At 48.9% G+C, this 19,919-nt stretch overlaps 1 protein-coding gene and 1 non-coding gene across 4 annotated transcripts in view; one reads left to right on the top strand and one right to left on the bottom strand.

Annotated features, from left to right (window-relative positions):
- The window catches only part of VAC14 (VAC14 component of PIKFYVE complex), a 115,313-nt gene extending 97,524 nt beyond the window's left edge, over positions 1–17,789 (bottom strand). For all 3 annotated transcript variants that reach the window (XM_005592488.3, XM_005592493.5, XM_074027566.1), the window contains exons 1-4: positions 17,433–17,789; positions 1,885–2,035; positions 1,369–1,536; positions 447–509 (exon numbers count right to left, since the gene is read on the bottom strand). In XM_005592488.3, the coding sequence (XP_005592545.3) occupies positions 447–509; positions 1,369–1,536; positions 1,885–2,035; positions 17,433–17,536 (486 nt within the window). In that variant the 5' untranslated portion in view covers positions 17,537–17,789. The remainder of the gene's footprint in view (positions 1–446; positions 510–1,368; positions 1,537–1,884; positions 2,036–17,432) is intronic.
- TRNAG-GCC (transfer RNA glycine (anticodon GCC)) lies at positions 4,696–4,766 on the top strand. Its single transcript has one exon. It is a non-coding gene; the product is annotated as a tRNA-Gly (tRNA).
- Positions 17,790–19,919: the final 2,130 nt, after the last annotated feature.

Here is a 19,919-nt window from a genome sequence, read left to right as displayed (position 1 = left end):
AAACGGCAGATTCCGAGCTAGGCCTAAGAGGTCTCTGGACTATTCATCCTGTCCCAGTCCACGGGACACGCAAAATGGGTAGATTGAAAGCAGGAATCAAAGTAGAGAGAACCAATTGAATGGCAAGACCCTACTCTCTGTGGTCTGGATGGAATGCCCAGGCCCCTGTGTCAGAGCCAGGGTGGTGTGGAAAGTGACAGGCAAGCTTCTTTGCTTTAGGTGGCGGCAACAAAAGGGGACATTTCAGGGGATGGCACAGTTCTGTATTTGATAGTGGTGATCGAGCTCTATATTCTTGTCATAGAACTGCACACCAGGGAGTACATGTAAATTTAAAATATATTTTAAATTCAAGAAGAACATTCCCAATGACAGAATTTCTAAGCTGTACAGACAGATGGGAGAAATAGATTATAGAAATAAAAGTGGGGATGAAGTACAAATACCTTTAAAAGGCGGTCTAGGAGCTCAGATCCGCTTTTCACATTGGGGTCTGGGTCGGCCGCCAGCTGCAAGAGGCACAGAGAGGGGAGGGACACAGAGGCGAGGGTCACGGTCGGATGCAACACCAGGGATTTCCTGCAAACCCGCAGCCGGGGCCTTGGTGCAGCCCGGAACATCCAGCAGGCCCCCCTCTCAGCGAACACATTTGAGAAGGGCTGGGAAAGTGGGAGTGGGGACAGTGGAGTCGGCCGATGAGCAGATTTAGGAAACACCCTTCTGTTCAGGGACTTCTCCTATGACCCGCTGGGGTTCCTGTTCCCTGTCGTGACTGGGTCACGGGGCCGCTTCCCGTCAGCCTTCCCCAGGGGTTTCCAATCTTCAAGCGCTGGGTCCTCGTTCCACTCCTGGAGGAGGGGACAGGGTAGCTGCGAGGCTGATACTCTAGAAACTTCCATGGCATCCTGTAGGGGCAGCAGCATTGCAGGGCTGCTCCGCGCCTGGGAGGAGAACTCCACCAGGCTGCGAGAGGCATGGAGGAGAGCATGAGCTTTTTCTGGGGCACTTATGAGCTAGACTAAGCGTGGCCCTCCCTACAGGGGAAGTATGGTCTGGGTGACGGCTTCAGCATCATCTCCTTCTACCAGGGAGGCGAGTGTTTCACAGACTATCAGTTTCTCCCCTCTACTGTGTGACAGACTGATACTTACATCAAATGCCATCAAAATGAATTAAAAGAGAAATGAAAAAAGGTATAAACGCAAATCCATTAAAAATGATTAGATTCAATAGACAGTAAGTGTCCCTTGCAGCCACATGCTTGTTTCCTCTGCCTGCATCTGGGAAAAGGGGTCCAGTGTTCCAGAAGGTCAAGTGAAGTGGGTGAACCAAGCGCAGCCCAGCGAGGAGGAGGAGGAGGGCGGTTACCTTGCTCAGCCCGTCAAAGAGAACGTTGAAGTGAGGCAGCACAGCGCCCCGGGCCACCTTGACGATGTTGTAGAGGGCCTCGCAGGCATAGTAGCGCAGTCTGCTGTCTGCATCATTGAAGCAGGTCAGCACTGGCTCGATCAGCTCCTTCAGGTAGAGTCCTGAGTCCTGCGAGGGGGCAGGAGGAATAGAAGACAGATCAGAATGGGTCGGAGCCCAGGCCCTGCAGCCTGCAGTGCCAGCTGACATCCCACCTCCCTTGGAGGTGCTCAGGCCTTTGTGCCAGAGCTGGACTCAAAGACCCTTCCCAAGTCTGCTACCCAGGAGAGGGCCCACGCCTAGGGGACCAGGCTGCCGGGCCGCAAAGCCAGACTTGCTGGTCTCAGGTGTGGACAGAGTGGTAATAAAACACAGGTCTGCAATGCCCTGCTGGGTCTTAAGAGGGAGGGCGTCTGGATGACTTGGTTAGCGTCAAGGCCGGGACTGGTATGTCTGTTCCTTGAGTGAAAGGCCCACCTTGCCCAGTGCGATGGAGCAGGCGGCCAGGCCGATGAGGCCCCCTTTCCGGCTGTGGGGGTGCTGAGACAGGGCAAACTCCTGGGACAGGGTCTGGATCACATGCTTGATTTGCACGGTATTGTTCTGGGCCACGAACTCCCGGACCAGCCTGGAGAGAGAGGAGAGAGGGGCTGTGGAAATCAGGCTACCTCTGCTGCGGCCTCCAGGGCCTGGGGCTGCAATGAGGAAGGGAGATGACCTGTTTGGAAAGAGGAATTGGGAGATGGGCGTCTCAGGGCAGGTCTCAGTTCTGTTGCTGGCTGAGCCATGGTTGTTTCCCTATTCTGGGTCTCAGTTTCCCTCTGTGTACAATGGAATAAGGAACAGTGGTGCTAGCTCACTTCTGGGAATCTCAGAGAATGCAAATGAATGTGTCATTGGGACCAAAAAAGTACAATGCATCATCAGTTGATAAACTGTCTTTATTCAACACTTACTCAGCTTTCCATCCGTGCATCTCAGAAACCCTCTGCGTCTGAGCGACTATTTCTAGGGACGTTGCTAGGACACAGGCCCCAGCGTAATGGGTAAGATCCACGTGCAAACAAATAGTTGTAGCAAAGTGGCGCCAGTGATATCACAGAAGCAAGAAAATGCAATGAGCTCCGTCTCCTCGGGCCGTCCGGGAGGGCTACAGGGAGGTGCCAGTTGAGTCAGATCTTAAAAACAGTAACAGGCACTTTCCAGGTAAAGAAAGGAAGGCAGGGCACCTCGGGCATAGGGAAGAACCAGGCCAAGGCCACGCAAGCTGACATGGCATATCTGGAACGGGACGAGGGTTCCAGCGTGTGGAAGGAGTGGCTAGAGACAGGTAAGGAAACGATGAGCTGGTGGGAGTTTTCCAGCAAGGGATGACACGCTCAGCCCCATGTTCCAACTGGACATCGCCGGTGGTGGCTTGGAGAAGCAGGGCTGGGGCAGGCATGGGTTTGACGGGAGACTGATGCTGGGGACGTTCAGGAGAGCACTGTAGCTATGGGGTAAGGAGGTCCTGAAATGTGACTGAGGCAGTCGGAAAGAGCAGCGGGGAATGTTTCTAGAATTAAATGGAAAAGCATTAATAGCTGATACAAGAGGGGAGAGGAGGGTAGGGTAGACAGTGTCCCCAAGGTGTCTCCCTGGGCAGTGACGCTGGCGGGGAGAGGAGGTCGGAGGGAGGCTGCCTTTGTGGGAGGGAGCGGCTGCTGGTCACCCAGGGAGGATGACTCCCCAGGCAGGCCCTGCCCCGAGTGCTGGAGCTGAGGAAGGCCTGACCCCACGATAGACTAGTCTGTTTTCAGAGCCCCATGGATACGAAGGCCAGGCCTCTGCCCTCCCAAAGCTCACAGCATCTCTGGGGCGACAGGTCTCACATGGCACGTGGTGGCAGGATGCCCCAGATCACTGATGTAGAAGAGGCAGCTGGGGTGGTCAGGGAAGTCTGCCTGGAAGTGGGATGGAGCTGGATCTTGAAGGAGGCAGAAGGGAAAGAAACGGGCCTTCCTGGCAAAAGGAGTCCTGTTAGCAGAGGTGAGGATGCGGAAGTAAGCACCCTTGTCTGGGGCCCCAGAGAACAGAACAGCAGCGGGATGGGCTGCTGGTGGTAACCTGGGAATCCCCAGTTAGAAGAATAGATTTCATGTACCAGGGAGCTGGGCATATGAAAGGCTGTCTTTTTTTTTTTTTTTTTTTTTTTTTTTGAGACGGAGTCTCGCTCTGTCGCCTGGGCTAGAGTGCGGTGGCCAGATCTCAGCTCACTGCAAGCTCCGCCTTCCGGGTTCCCGCCATTCTCCTGCCTCAGCCTCCCGAGTAGCTGGGACTACAGGCGCCCGCCACCTCGCCCGGCTAGTTTTTTGTAGTTTTTGGTAGAGACGGGGTTTCACCGTGTTAGCCAGGATGGTCTCGATCTCCTGACCTTGTGATCCGCCCGTCTCGGCCTCCCAAAGTGCTGGGATTACAGGCTTGAGCCACCGCGCCCGGACTGAAAGGCTGTCTTAAGGAGCCTGGAGATGCTTGCGAGATGAGGACAGGAGGCATGAGGGATGACACTGGTGGAGCCACTGAAGGTGGAAAAACGGCAGTCTAGAGACTTCAGACTTGAAAAAGTAACTGCAGGCACTCTCCCTCCTTGCTTTGCATCCAATCATGGCAGTTATCTTGCTCACCTCTTCCACAAATGGGGTCTCAAGTTGACTTGAAGAATTTTAAGAATAATCATGTCCAAAAGGTGTCCATTAGTCTGTGTGGTTCCAGCTCAGGCACTTTCTACTAATCAGAGATAGGACTTTCTAGTAATTAAAACCAAATGTGCTGTCCTGTGAGACAGTGAGCACTCCTGCAAAAAGGCTGTTCAAAGAGGGACCGGGCAGTGGTTTGGTAAAGATTTAATACAGCCAATCACATGGAGCACCCATCATGCACCAGGCACTGTTCACGCAAGAGGTGACAAAATAGGTCTCGCTCTGGGCTGGTGGACGTTGGAGAGGAGATGGGTGCTTCAGAAAGGAGCTGTACAAGTGGCCTGTGAGTTGCCCCTTGCTTTGATCTTTATGGGGATGGGACTGTGGATGGACCCACGGCCTCTGGACAGAAGGTGAACTCCAGTTCATAGGCCCCAACTCTCAAAGCAGTGTACTAAGGCGGGGCAAGGATGGTTCTACATCAACTTGTCTGGTCTCCCAAACTGGACAAACCAGCCAGGTGAGACCCAATCATCTGTCAGAGTGCCTAAGTATTGACAGAGACAGCCCCTTGCCAAATGCCCTGCAGATGCTCTAACAAACAGCTGGAGCATTGGTGGTTCAGTGGTAGAATTCTCGCCTGCCACGCGGGAGGCCCGGGTTCGATTCCCGGCCAATGCAATGCAGTGTTGCTTTTTCTGCCTTTTCCTGGCCAGTTTTCCTCACAGAGACATCCTGCTAGAGGAGCCAGTCAGTCTCTCCAACTACACGAGACCTGCAGCAGCCAAGGGTGCCCACAAATCTGGAACCACACTTCCCTGCTACATGTGCACATGCGAGCTGCTGGGTTCTCCAGAGAAGTACTCTCTATGGCTGTGGAGCCATGAACTTGATGCCTGCACCTTAAGGGGACTCCTGTTGTGCTGTCCTCAGCCTTGGCCAGTCTTCCACAGGAAGCTGGCATGAAACCTGAGAACAGTAACACAGTTTAACACAAGACTAAAGGCAGAATGTGGTGGGAGGACTCAAACATCAGAGGGGAAAAAGTCCCCCAAAGTTTTAATATACTTTTACTACCAAGAAAGACTCAAGCTTTGGTTTCTGTTGCAAGGTCTGAAGGCAAATCAACTGGACACACACACGTACACCCTCCTGCTTCCTGCCTTCTCCCTCCTTTTCTGCAGCCTGAGCGCTCCATTCCTGCAACTGTGCTGATGTGGCAGCATCAGAGACTGGCTTCATATTCTATGAATCAACTTACACGCAAGGAGGCACAGGAATGGGGTTAAAGGGAGGTGCACACACAGCTGCTAACATCTGGGTATTGGTGGTTCAGTGGTAGAATTCTCGCCTGCCACGTGGGAGGCCCAGGTTCGTTTCCCGGCCAATGCAACAGCAGAGCTTTTATTAATCCTAAGAGACTGAATTTGGGCTTTCACACTGCCTAAAGAATTTATAAATCCACTCTGAGAACTGAGAATGACTTGTTTCTAGTTGGATTTCAAATGCCTTTGATGAAAACACTTATTTTCCTAAATTGTGCAAAGATCTAGAACCTGGTCTCCTTGTTCTTGAAGAGTCCAGGATGTGGGACGCACCAAGGCCCGCTAGAGCCGCTGTGCCTCCCCACGCCTGCCCAGACAGCCTGCCCAGGAAGCCAGGACATGTTTCCGCTTGGTACAAGTTACAGCGCCACTAGGAGTGGGAGTGGGGACATCCTCGAGGCTTCAGCAAAGGGTCCAAAGGAAAGCCAACCTGCACGGCAGCGCAGGCCACCCTGAAGCCACCTCCTCTCCTGTCTCCCTGTTTCAGGTCACAAACATTCCCCGAGCAACTGGAGAGGGGACTCCTGTGTGGCAGCCAGTGGATGAGAGCTATTCCCTGCCCCCAAGGAGCTCTCTGCCAGGGTGGGAAGAGGGCTTAAGGAATACTGTGCTAACAGAAAAAACACTTGGTCAGAAGAGTATGAGATGAGCCGGGGCAGGCTGGAAAGAGCGATCGGTGTCTGCCAGGCAGGGATGTACTAGGGCTCTATAAGGGTCAGCATTGTAGATGGGTTTTGAAGGATGAGTAGGTGTTCATTCTGGAGCTGGTGAGGACGAGGCTGAACAAAGGCTCAGAAGAAAGAGGAGCAGACATTTGATTTGGCAGAAACAAAAGCCACAGGTGACAGGGTTGGAAAAGTTGCTCCCAGTCATGCAGCGAGGGACCCTGGACACTTGGCAAAGGGACTGGCATTTAGCCCCGGTGGATGTGAGGAGCTACAGAAGGCCATGAGCTCGCGAGTGGTGTGAACTTGAGGAAGGGCAGTCTGCACCAGCGGGTGGTATGGGTTTGAATGGCGTGTAGGAAGCTTTGAAGCCTACGAGGAAAGTGGCTCTGATGTCAGAGTGACAGCCTGCAAGAGTAACAGGGCCTCCTGAGGGAGGAGACGGGAAAGGTGGATTTCTGTGCTCAGCATTCCCTCCCCACCCCTCATCTTCACAAAGAGCAAATGTGTCCCTGCTTGGCACCAGCCGAAAGGCCTCCCCCACCAGAGTCCCACTAGGACTCAACTCAGAGCACCCCAGGCCACTACAAAAATGACAGCCCATTCAGGCCCTGTGGCCCCAGGAACTCCAAGTTTCTACTGTCTCCACCCCTGCACTTAAGGGTAGAATATTCTTCATCTCCAGGAAAACAGGCGTCAGGCAGACAATGGCTGGAGGGAAACCCATGGAACCTGTCCTCACCAGTATATCAGCCTGGAGAGCACCGGGTCTGGGGTCAACCCTGGGCCACTGGCAGGAATAATCTGTTCCACGAATCAAGCCCACCCTCCTTATCTGACACTTGGGGCAAGCAAAACAGGGACAGGCGGACCTCTGCAGCCTTCCTGCCGGGCTCCCAGCACAGGCTTCTGCTCCCGCCAGGCCTGCCTTCTTACTGCGCCCTGCCTGGCCCACTGCTGCACCTCCCATCTACCCACTCTCTAGAAAAGCTCCTGGTCCCTTCTACATTCTACCCAGCCCTCAAAGTTTGGCTCAAATCCAACCCCCCGCCTTTCCTGATGATCCCACGAAGTGAGTGCAGAAGGACTCAGGACCCCTCATTCTGTGCCCAGCAAACGTGCTGTGGAATGTCAGCAGGTAAATTCCTTCTAATTCCTTCTCATGCATGATTCCTACCTCCACAACCTTTTTTTTTCTCCTTTGAGACAGAGTCTCGCTCTGTGGCCCAGGCTGGAGTGCAGTGGCGTGATATCAGCTCACTGCAGCCTCTGCCTCTTGGGTTCAAGCAATCCTCCTGCCTCAGCCTCCTGAGTAGCTGGAATCACAGGCGCCTGCCATCATGCCTGGCTAATTTTTTCTATTTTTAGTAGAGATGGGGTTTCACCATGTTGGCCAGGCTAGTCTCGAGCTCCTGGCCTCTAGTGATCCATCCACCTTGGCCTCCGGAAGTGCTGGGATTATAGGCGTGAGCCACCATGCCTGCCCCTCCACAACTTCTTGAAAAAGTACTTGAGGACTGGCACTATGCATCTGCATCTCTAGCACTAGGCCTCTCTCCGAGTCCAGAACTTTGCGTGCAGTAGGTGGGTAAACACTTGTCAAGACTGGCAGGGGTGACAGGCAGCTTGAGCTGCAGGGAAAACCTGGGGCAAAACCCCACACTGCCATATTGGTGACATGGCAGTGCTTTGCAAACCCAAACCTAACCTGCGGGTTAATCAATATCGCATTTGGACGGTCCTCGCCCTCTTCTCTTATAGTCCAGGTTAGCAGGACCAAAAGGCACTATTACTAGGACCCGAAAATGCACACCAAGAAGGGCTCAGGTCACGAGGGCTGTGGCTAGTGGTCGGGGAAAGGTGCACAGGCTTGGATGATGCCTGAAGGGCAGCTGAAGGCGTGCTCTAACCCCTCACTAGGTGCTCCAGAACTGCCCTAGTCAGCCTGCCTGTGGTGTGGTCTCTACTTCACAAGGCAAGTGCAGAGACAAAAAAAGCAACTACAAGGGGAAGCAGAGTAAGTGAAGTTGAAAACCTGGGCATTCCCAGTTCCAGGTTTAGTGTCACTTCAAAAGACCACACTATCCCTCCTTTCATCTACAGGTTGTGAGCCAGAGGTGGGGGATCTGAGGCTGAACTAGCTTTGAAGTTAGTATCTGGCCCAGAAACTCTCACGATCACAAATCCCCGGAGACCTTCACTAATGTGAAGGTCATGGACATTGCTGTCTTACACACCAGAGGACAGAATCCACTTCTGCCTGGTTTCCTCCAAAAAGTTCTGAAGAACCCTGGCTGCAGAGGTATCCTCTAGACACTGCTCAGAGCCTGGGTTCTCAGCTGGCCAGTGGCACTGCAGGATGGCAGGAACAACCATGCCCCAGAAGATACAAGCCCCAAGCGGGGCTAGCGTCAAGCTCTTGACGCCACCCTCCATGTCTCAAAGACTGCCACACCGACTACCCACTCCCCGATAGGAGACGCAGCCACGGACAGTGCAAGACACATCTGGACTTTCACGAGCCATGGGAGAGCCTGGGGCCACCCAACACAGCCACAGGACCCCTTAGCTTAACTCTGTACCACAGAACGGTGACGGTCACAGGAGACTGTCACAGGTCACACAAGGACGATTGAGTTGACCACTTCCTAAGCACTCATACTCTGCTGAGTATTCCAGGGGCCAATTATTCCTTAGGACACCTCCTTCTGTAGCTATTATTATTTCACTCCCATCTTCCGGATCTGAAACAGTCATAGAGAAATCAAGCCCCTTTCCTAGGGTCACGGAAGGTCTGAACCCTTGACTTCTACCAAGTCCATATCCTTTCAACTATGTCACAGTCCCTGCCTCCCATCTCCCTAAGCCACTTCAGCTGCAAACCAATTGTACCGAATTACAGATGGCAATTCCCTTGTGCAGAACTAAGGCCCCCAAGAGAAACGTAGCTTTCTCTACACACTTCCCCACAGTGCTCGGTCATCGTCAAGGCATTCCTCCCACACACAGGGAGTACAGATGAGGCGCCTACTTGAGATGTTTTGAAATGAGGCTCTAGCGCTGGTCTTCTGTGAACGTAGGAAGAGAGTAACCATCAGCTGAGCACTTACTACTTGCCAGGCAATGTGCTGCATGCTTTACACACAGGGTCTAATTGAAACCTTAAAAGTACCATTATACCCATTTTACAGTCTGTAGAAACTGAGGCTCAGAGAAGTAAGAAACATACACAAAGTCATGCAAGTTGTAGATGATGGATTTCAAAATCCAATCTAGGCTTTTCTAACCCCAAGATCTAAAATGTCATCCATTATGTTACACTAGCCCCTCCCCAAACAGCACAGCTACTACCAGTTGGGTGCCCACTGTGTGCCAGGCACGTTGCATTTGTGATTTTGTTTAACTGCAATCCCATGCCATTTGGTGATAGCCCCATGTCCCAACCTCTGTCCTAGGTGGCAGGGGTTTTAGCCACTGAACTCAGGTTCCCATGTGTTCAGAGGGAATATCCTCAGCTGCAGGTGGGTTGATCATGACAATGACTTCAGAGGGCTTTTAGAGAATTAGATAATCATATTCTGTGCTCTGTACTGCACATGCTCAAGTAACAGTACTAGTGCAAAGTCAGAATCAGAGACAAGCTGTGATCTTATACACACCACACGAGGTTGTGTTCATTCCATAAACGTCGGCTGGGCACCCACTATGCTCCTGGCTCCAAGATGGATGTAAAGATAAACCCATAGGTGACATTTATTCCTGTGATGTGAAACTTTCTGCATGGACTTGGGGCTGCTGCCTTTTTCCCCCGGCAAGTCTAACCATCCATCCCAGCTCTCGCTGCAACACACCACACCCAGATGGCATATCCAGGCAGCAGCGTCCTGAAGAGGATCTGGGTAAACATTTCGGCCAGTTGCTTTGCCGAGTGTTTAAGTAATTTGGTTTCCACTTGTTAACCAGTCTCCAAAACTGAATGGGAAAGTGCAACATGTGTCCCTGAGGAAGGGCTCACGACCTTCTCTGAAAAGGCCTAGGAATGAACTGGTAAGAAATGAGCAGATACGATGTAGGAATGAGCACGTACTGAGCATACAGTGGATCCAACCAGTGGAAAAAACTACAAAGGAGAAGCAAGAGTTGGTGACAGCAGGAGGCTTGTTGCGATCTCGGGTGACAGTAGTTGTGACCACTGAATAACTGCTTCCCTCAGACTGTAACAAAACAGCACTAATTTAAAAATTGGGACACAATTCACGTACCATAAATTCACTATTTTAGAGTGCAGGTGTCAGCAGTCTTTTGTATATTCACAAAGTTGTGCAACCATCACCACCATCAATTGTAGAACATTTTTTTTACCATCCCCAAAAGAAACCCTGCACCCACTGGCAGTCACTCCCCATTCCCCCGAATCTCTTCCCCCAAGCCCTAGGCAACCCCGAGTCTACTTTCTGTTTCTACAGATTTGCCTATTCTGGCCATTTTATATAAATAGAATCATACAATATGTGGCCTTTTACGGTTGGCTTCTTTCACTTAGCATAGTGTTTTCAAGGGGCTATTTTTTTTTAGATAAGAAAACTGAGGCACAGAGAGGTTGAACCAGAGATCACAAACTCAGATGCTCACAGGGGCCAGGCAGGAGATACAGGGGAAAGCCCAGGAGGTAAAACAGGCTCTGGTTAATCTGCCAACAGGTGGCAAAGCTCCTGCCAATTTGCTTTGCAGGAATGCAGGCCGCATCTCCCAAGTCTATAAGATAATCCAGAAACCTGAATTTCACTGTGAAATTTCTCAATTTAAAATACTTTGCGATTCAGGCCAAACCAAACAGGTCTGTGTGTAGGTCACAGCTCCTAGGGGCCAGCCTGTGACCCCGGGATTAAACAATTTAAACAGGGTCCTACTGCTGATAAACAGCCAAGCTAGGTGGAATTCTGACCTGCACTCCAAAAATTACCTTGAGTCACTGGGTAATAAAAACAGTTATGTGTCATATAAGGACATTTTGGTCAACAACAGACTGCATATTCCACAGTGGTCCCGTAAGATGATAATATTGTATTTTTACTATACTATTTCTATGTTCAGATATACTGGGGTACACACATACCACTGTGTTACAATTGCCTAAGTACTCAACAGTCACATGCTGTGCAGGTTTGTAGACTAGGGACAATAGGCTCGACCATACGGCCTAGTGTGTGGCAGGCTGCACCATCTAGGTTTGTGTGAGTAACTCTATGTTTTCACACAATGATGAAACTGCCCAACACCACACTTCTCAGAATGCATCCCCCTGAAGCGACACAGGACTCTGGCACCTTCCCCACAGAGGTGGTAGGCTCCAAAGAACCAGGTCAACCTTCACCTGTTCAACTTTCACCTGTTCACAGAGCTCCAGGGCCTCGCCTCCCCCACAGCCAGCAGGCAGGCAGGCACGATTCAGGGGCTCTGCTCCAAGCAGCCCTCCCTGGGGCTTTGGGCTCTCAGGGGGCATGGCCTGGGCCACCTAGCAGGGCATGTATGTATGCTGGCTTTTGAACTCCAAGTTCAAAGACAAGATCAGGTGCATTCAGGGAGGTAGGACCACAGACGCAACTCAAAGCTCAGGACCACTAGAGACGTGACCATGAGTGGCGCTGTCTCTCCCAGCCAGCAGTGAGACAGTGGCGGCCCTGCCTCCACGACGCCTTGCAAAGCGAGCACCCACCACACTGATCTGAGTGCCTGCTAGCATTTCTCCCCAACGTTAAAGACTCTTCTGGGAAGACAGCCTAGCATCTTCCCACCCTTTTCATTATGACTGATCAATGACTATATTAAAACTGAAAACCACAAAACCTGCAACAGCCATGATAAAAATCCTAACCTGACTGCCTTATCTTATAGGAAATTGTGTGGTCCTGTGGGAATAAGAAGGTAGGGGCAAAAGTTCTCCAGGACTTTGCACAACTGTCTCCCAACATTTAGCCAGTTAGTGTGGTCACTTAACACCACACTGGTGGTCTCAAGATTCTGGATCCGGGGGTCCTTCAGTTGAGGCAAGCATCCATCTCTCTGCATTTTTAGTGCCTGAGAGGCCTGTCATCATGATACAATCCCCTCTTATTAGTGGTTTTAACTCCTCACTGGAACACCATAGGCAGGACTGGCTCTGTCACCCGAGCTCTGGAGAACTCAAAGTGGCAGCTAAAACCACTGTGGAGAATTTCAAGTATGAAATTCCTTTTATTCTAACTATGACCCCTTTTTGGTAGGGAAAACCAGTCATGCAGTGGGAACGTCTTCTGAGACACATGAACCTGAGTTTTCTAGCTAGGTTCTAGCTATGAAACCATGGGAAGATTACTTAACCTCAGCGAGCCTGTTTCCTCACCTGTGAAACGGTGTAACACCACCACGTTCACAGGGCACCCATGCAAAATAAATGAGATGAGGGGTATACGATGGCCAAATAAAAGGAAGCTTTTCTATATCCTCCCAACCATCCAAAATGGGGCAGACAGCACTTTATATACGTGCACTCTCAGGCTTCACTATGATCACTGTGATAGTCTGAACAGTCCCTCAACCCCCAGATTCATATATTGAAGTTCTGATGCACAGTGTGATTGGATTTGGAGAGAGGGCCTATAAGGAAGTAATTAAGGTTAAAAGAGGTCGTAAGGGTGGGGCCCCTGATTCCATAGGATCAGTGTCCTCATAAGAGGAGACACCAGGCTGGGGCAGTGGCTCATGCCTGTAATCTCAGCGATTGCTTGAGGCCAGGAGTTCAAGACTAGCTGGGTATGGGGGTGTGTGCCCGTAGTCCCAGCTACTTGGGAGGCTGAGGTGGGAGAATAGCTTGAGCCCAGTTCAAGGCCGTGGTGGGCTATGATTGCACCACTGCACTCCAGCCTAGGTGACGGGGTGAGACCCTGTCTCCAAAAGGAAAAAAAAAAAAAAAGAGAGAGAGACACTAGAGCTACCACCTCACCCTCCCTATCCAAAAGAAGAGGTCAAGGGAACACACATCACACATGTGAGAAGGCAGTTGCCTAGAAGCTAAAAGAAGCCTCAGGATGAAACCTACCTTACAGGCATTGGATTTCCCAGCCCCCAGAACTGTAAGAAATACATTTCTGTTGTTTAAACCATCTAGTCTGTGGTATTTTGCTATGGCAGCTCCAGCAGACTAATACAACGTATTCTATCCTCTGGAGCTTTAATCAAACCTTACCATGATGGCTGCCCTCAGGCCAACAAAGACGCTGCGGGTTAACTATTTGATCTGGGAAAGCCAGGGGCAAACCTGATGAGCGGTTAGTGCTTCAGCCTTCTACTAACACCTGCCAAGTGCTGGCAAGCACTGAGCTTACAAAGATGATATGAAGGCATGGATCCTGCAGGAAGCTCACAGTCTGGCCAGGGTGGTAGATTTAGAACAATGACAGTAGAGTTGTACTCGTTTTCTATTTGCTACAGTAATAATTACCACAAACTTAGTGGCTTAGAATAATATAAATTGGTCAGGCATCCTGGCTCATGCCTGTAATCCCAGCACTTTGGGAGGCTGAGTGGGAGGCTTGTTTCAGCCTAGAAGTTCAAGACCAGCCTGGGCAACATAGTGAGAACCAACCTCTATAGAAGAAATTAAAAAATTAAAAAAATTCACAAACAACGCATGTATTACTATGGGTCTTACTGAGATAAAATCAAGATGTTGGCAGGCTATGTTATTTTCTGGAACTCTAGGGGAAAATCCATTTTCTTGCCAGCTTCTAGAGGCTGCCAGCATTCCTTGGCTGGTGGTTCCCTTCCATCTTCAAAGCCAGTGATGACAGGGTAAGTTTTCTCACATCACATCACTCTGACACTGACTCTCCTGGTTAGGGTTACATCGGGCCCACCTCGATAATCCAGGATAATCTCTCTATTTTAAGGTTAGCGAGTAGCAATCTTAATTCCCCCTTGCCATGTAACATAACATATTCACAGCCTCCAGGGATTAGCATGGGGCAAATATGGGAGGCTATCATTCCCCCTAGCAAAAAGTGGTAAGAGCAGTACTGACAGATGACAACTATGTGATATACATATGTTAGAAATAATTAGGGCAATTATATAACAATTCTCTCTCTCTATATATATAGTTTATAACAATTGCAATGTGCCCAGTACTACACTAAGTACTTGATATGGTTGGATCTGTGTCCCCACCAAATCTCTTGTTGAACTGGTGTTTCCAGTGTTGGAGATGGGGCCTGGTGGGAGGTGGCTGGATCATAGGGGTGGATTTCTCCCGTGATGACGAATGGCCTAGCACCATCTTCTTGGTGCTGTTCTTGTGACAGTGAGTGTGTTCTCAAGAGAGCTGGTTGTTTAAAAGTGTGCAGCACCTCCCTGCTCCATCTCTTTTGCTCCTGCTTCTGCTCCCGCCATGTGAGACGCCTTGCTCCCTCTTTGCTCTCCATCACGACTGGAAGCATCCTGAGGCCCCAGAAGCAGAAGCTGCGATGCTTCCTATACAGCTTGCAGAACCGTGAGCCAAATAAATCTCTTTTTTCATAAATTACCCAGTCTCAGGTATTTGTTCATAGCAGTGCAAGAACAGACTAATAGAGCACTTTACAACATTAGCTCGAACAACTCTATGCATATTATTATTATTCTCATTTTACAGATGAAGAAATGGAGGCACAGAGGTTAATTAGCTTGCTCAGGGTCACCTAGCGAGTAAATGGGAGCCTGGACCCCAGTTCCACAGCCTGCTCTTAAACACCATGCCACGCAGCCTCTCAGGAAATAGGGTATCTTAAAGGGGCCACTTACCTAAGAACAGGACTAAGCACTTTTATTTAGGAAGCACATGAACTGACTCATTTACACTACACAGATAACTGCCAATATTCGGACTCTTCTTTTATTGGGCATCTGCAGTCTGATTAATGAGAGATTAATTAATAGTCTGTGTTTGTTGCGGGTCACTTTGACCAGGCCAAATGAAGAATATATTAAAACATACAATATCCTATGTGTACCTGACACAGAGAAAGCGCTCAGACACGCAAAATGCTGGTGAAGCACAGATAAATCAGTATCTGTCTCTAAGCAATTTGTGAAACACACATTCTGAGGAAGGCATCAAACTAACCAGCCATTCTTCATTCTAAGCACGACTGGAGAAGGCTGGAAACAGATGAGCGGGTCTTTGAGGCCAGTGCTTCTCAAACTTTAATGTGCACACAGATCACCCAGGGATCTTGTTAAAATGCAGATTCTGATTCCATAGGTCTGAGAACCTCTAACAAGCTCCCAGAGGATCCTGATGCTGCTGTCTGTAGGTCATGCTTTTGAGCAGCAACGTCCTGAGCCTGCAATGTTATTTTTCCACCGAAAATATATGGTCATTCATTTATTTGGACACCAACTGTCAAGTGCTGCCAGGCTAGGTGCTAAGGATAAATAAAACAGATACATAAACAGGACTCTCTGCTCTTAAGGAGTTCACAGTCCAGTTAAGGCACTGGTGAATTTCTCTAAATTCCACAAATCAAGGGCGATGTCCAATACAAAATGAACTCTATCAAAGACAAAACCCTTACAGAACCGTCTGCAGAGTGAGAACAGATACACAGGTTGTGCTGGAAGCAACAATAATATTAAGATGAACACCTCTCTCTTCAAGGCCTCAACAGATGACTCAAGCTGTAATAAAACCAGATATTCCCGAGAAGCAGAGTGGGTGAGGGACAAAACTAGGTGTCAAGGCAACTTCAAAGCCAACAAAACCCCATGGACACGGAATCATGTCTATATATCATCTCTGGATCCCTCTATTCAGTATGGCAATGTGCAGTAAGACTTGCTAGCATTCGTGACAGTCAGGTATAAACAAAAAGCTATATAAAAAGAGCAGTCAAGAAAGTGGTGTCCCATGAGAGAAGCAGCTAGATGGCTGTGGACATATTGAGCATGAGAGCTGAATGGAGGCTGGGTGGGGGGTTTCTTATCAAGGTCCAAATCCTTTAGTCGAGGAGGAAACTAAAATCCAAAGCAACACTTGGATTACAAGCAGCAGTTCTCAACTGGGGCAATTTTGCTCCTTCGGGGGACATCTGGCAATGTCTGAAGACATTTTTGATTGTTACAACAGATGAAGTGCTACTGGCACCCAGTGAAAAGAGGTCAGAGACGCTGCTAAAAATCTTGCAAGACACAGGACAGCCCACTACAACCAAAAATCATCTGTTCCAAAATGTGAATGGTGCAGAGGCTGAGAAACCCTGAGTTAAGGAATTTGCCCCAGGTTAAAGAATGAATGTCACACCATAGAACAGATTAGAGCAGTCCAACAGAGCATTCTGCAATGATGGAAACAGTCTATAATCTGTGCTGCCCAATATAGTAGCCAATAGCTACACGTGGCTATTGAACACTTGAAATATGGGTAGTGTGACTGAGAAACTAAAGTTTAATCTTTAATAATTTAAATTTATAATAGCTACACATGGCCAACGGCTACTCTACTGGACAGAACAGAACTACAATCTACCTTTTCTGCCTCCCAGACTGGTATTCTTCCAGTTTCACAGCCTGCTTCTTTCCACTTTTCTGAAATCACTCACTCACTTGACTTTAACACTAAGATTTGACTGGCAGAAAACCACCAAAAGTAAAATAATATTGCAGTTAAAAACCAAAACCAAAACCAAAAAACTTAATAAAACATCCCCAGTTAAACTTTCGTTGTTTTGTACATTGGGAAATAAAGAAAAGATCGCTGTTACACATGCATGTAACAAGACTGCAGAAGCAAGAAAGGTCAAATTATTTCTACTTCCATTTGCAGGGAAGGGTGTTATAACACAGATAAAACAAACAACTCTCTGAGCATTGAGATCACTAGGTTTCCGACCGGATTCTCTACTTGGTCACTAACAGTCTCCTTCACCTCTCAGAAGCTAGGTAAGAAACCAGGCTGGTCACCATCACCTGCAAATTCTCCGGCTTCTGACTTCTCTCCCACCACAGAGACAACTCTCTGATTTGCTGGTTTGGGTGGCACCGCACCGAAGACTCACTTTGTGCCATGCACTGTGCAAAGCACTACCCATACATGATGTCACTTCACTCTCACTGCAGCCCTTTGTGGCACCGGGAGGTTAAAAAGCTGGGACCGAATTACACAGCCAGTCAGGAGTAAACCGGGGACTCCTAGATATGGCTCCCAATCTGCTCTTAATCACTACGCTAAGGTAAGGGCCTAAAACCTGGGAAAATAACCCTGGCTAGGAAGGCGTGAGGAGTCCCCCTGAGGAGCAGAGCAGTCAGGGGCTGCAGAGCCAGGGAGGGGTCCTTGCGGCTCTTACTTCTCGATCTCCAGCGCTGCCACCTTCCGCTTTTCGTACAGCTTGTCATTGAGGGCGCGCACGATGTTAGGCGTGAGCGGCGCGAAATCCTTCTCGGGGTTCATGGTGGCAGCTCGGGGAGCCTCGCGACTCCTTAGCCCGCGGCTGCCGGGGCCGCGCCGGGGCCAGGGGAGTCTGCGGCTCCGCTCTGCCCCCGGCGCCGGCGCATGGACCACGCCGCTCCGGGCTTGCCTGCCACGCTCCGCCGCCTCGCCCTGGAACCCGGGCCCGGACCCTGCTCCAGCACACCTGACCCTGGCCGCCTAACAACTCTCGCCCGGTACCAGCGGTACTCACGGGACAGCGGCCATGTTACTCGGGTCACATGACTCTATAACACTTCCGCTTTCCGCCGCGAGGACCCGCCCCTCGCCAGCCACGCCCCCACCGCGGCCCTCAGGTGGATTAGCCACGCCCTCGCAAGGCTCCACCTACACCGCGTACGCCATCCCGCTGCGCGCCAGGTAGCTGGAGTGTGATTTCAGACGTGCTTTAATGGGTATGTAGCTCAACTGATGGCACGTGCTGGGCTTCTGTAGACGTTCGTAAGACCGAATGGGTTCTTGGAGTCTGATTCACTTAACATAATTTATTCAATACTCACCGAATTCACTAGTTCATTCAGTACTTGGCCACTTACCAATTTCCTAGATGCAGATGTTTCCCTAACTGCAGTTAACACTGTCATCACTTTCACCATATTCTAGCCACTCGTATTATCTATTTAATATTTTCCTCAAATCAACTCACTTAAATACTTTAAATCTCTTTCAGTTTTGCTTGTGCCCTAAAATCATGAGTTTGAATAGGTATATTTTTTCTAAGACACATCAAAGTAAATTCTCAATTAAAAATGGCACTACCCGTCTACCACCTAAGATCTCAGGTACCAACAGTGTCTGTCACCCACCATTTGGGACTTGGGGTGTATTTACCATGCTCCGATGCCTAGGAGGGCTGGTTACAGACAGACAGGCCCCAGATCTGCTGAGTGCAGGTCTCTAGATGGGTTTCCTGGAAAGCAGCCCCTTCAGATGCTTTGGGAATCACATTACATGGTGGAACAGAAATCCCAACTACGTGGCAAAATATTTAAAAGCAATTTATGGCCGGAGTGTGGTAAATATGCACTAATAGGGAGGTGTGTCAGCCTTTCTTCTCATAAGCTTTCAGAGTGAACAGGGACTTAGGACAAGGGCTAGATTACAGTGGAGCTCAAAGAATATCAAATACAAACAGTTTCAGAATGCATGGTGATACTTTTCTTTAATGAATGAAAAATGCATATGTTGGCCTTATAACAACCTTGAAAATGGAGTATTATCCTCAACTTATAGATCAGAAACAGGGACACAATGAATGAAGGGTAAAGATAGGCAGAATTATAGGATGACCTCCAATATTCCCACCCCTTTGTGTACATGCCCTGTATTATCCTCTCTTTCAGTGTGAACAAGACTTGTAAATATGATGGGCTATGCATCACTCACATGATTATATTATGTAATATCACAGAAGAAATTTTGCAGATGTAATTAAGGTCCCTAATCAGCTGACATTTAATTAATAAAAAGAGAGATTAACTTGGGTGGGCCTGACTGAATCAACTGAGTACTTAAAAGAGATTAGAAGAAGTTTGAAGTGGAAGAGAGACTGTCCTGTAAGGACTTCAGTCATATGGCCACAAGGAAATGAATTTTGCCAACACATTGAGGGTCCTTGGAAGCAGATCTTTCCCTAGTTGAGCCTCCTGATGAGGATGCAGCAGGCCAGCCCCTTGATTTCAGCCTTGTGGAACCCTGAGCTGAGAATCTAATTCACACTGGTCTCTCAACCCATGGACACTGTGAGATAATAAATTTGTGTTGTTTTGCTCTCCTAGTTTTGTGGTAATTTGTTATGCAGCCATAGAAAATGAATACAAAGGCTAATCCAAAACTCTGCAAGTCATGCAGATATCATGTCTAGAAAAATCCATAAAAAATGTATTTTCCTATACTGGTGGGGTTTTCACAGCTGTTAAAACCTTTGCTGACACAATCCTATGAATGAAGGTAGGTGTGCTAACAAGTAGTAGTAGTACTGCCAAAGACATCTCCAAATATCTTGCAAAGTTTGGTTTTAGGATTTTGATGATGGTTGATGCAAAACACTGAAAAAACCTAAATCAATGGGAATGATTTGGTTCCATTTCTCCAATGTGTGTACATTTCCACGGGACCCATATCTAATATAATATTTCATGTTTCTTTTGCTTTTTGGTTTGGCTTTTTCTTAGAGATGAACTTAATTTCCCAAGGGTCATGATACGGTTTTTAATAATTCAAACAGTAAGGATTTTTTTTTTTTAAACCAGAAGTATTCTTTTCTCCTGAAATTACATTCTGGCTCAGGTTGCTAAGTAACCAGTTTTTTATTCAAGGCCCAGACCAATGCCTACCTTTATGT

This window comes from Macaca fascicularis, chromosome 20 (assembly GCF_037993035.2).
Source record: "Macaca fascicularis isolate 582-1 chromosome 20, T2T-MFA8v1.1".
Classification (NCBI taxonomy): Eukaryota; Metazoa; Chordata; class Mammalia; order Primates; family Cercopithecidae; genus Macaca; species Macaca fascicularis.
Note: the sequence above shows the minus strand (reverse complement) of the source record. Positions and strands in the feature narration are given on the sequence as shown.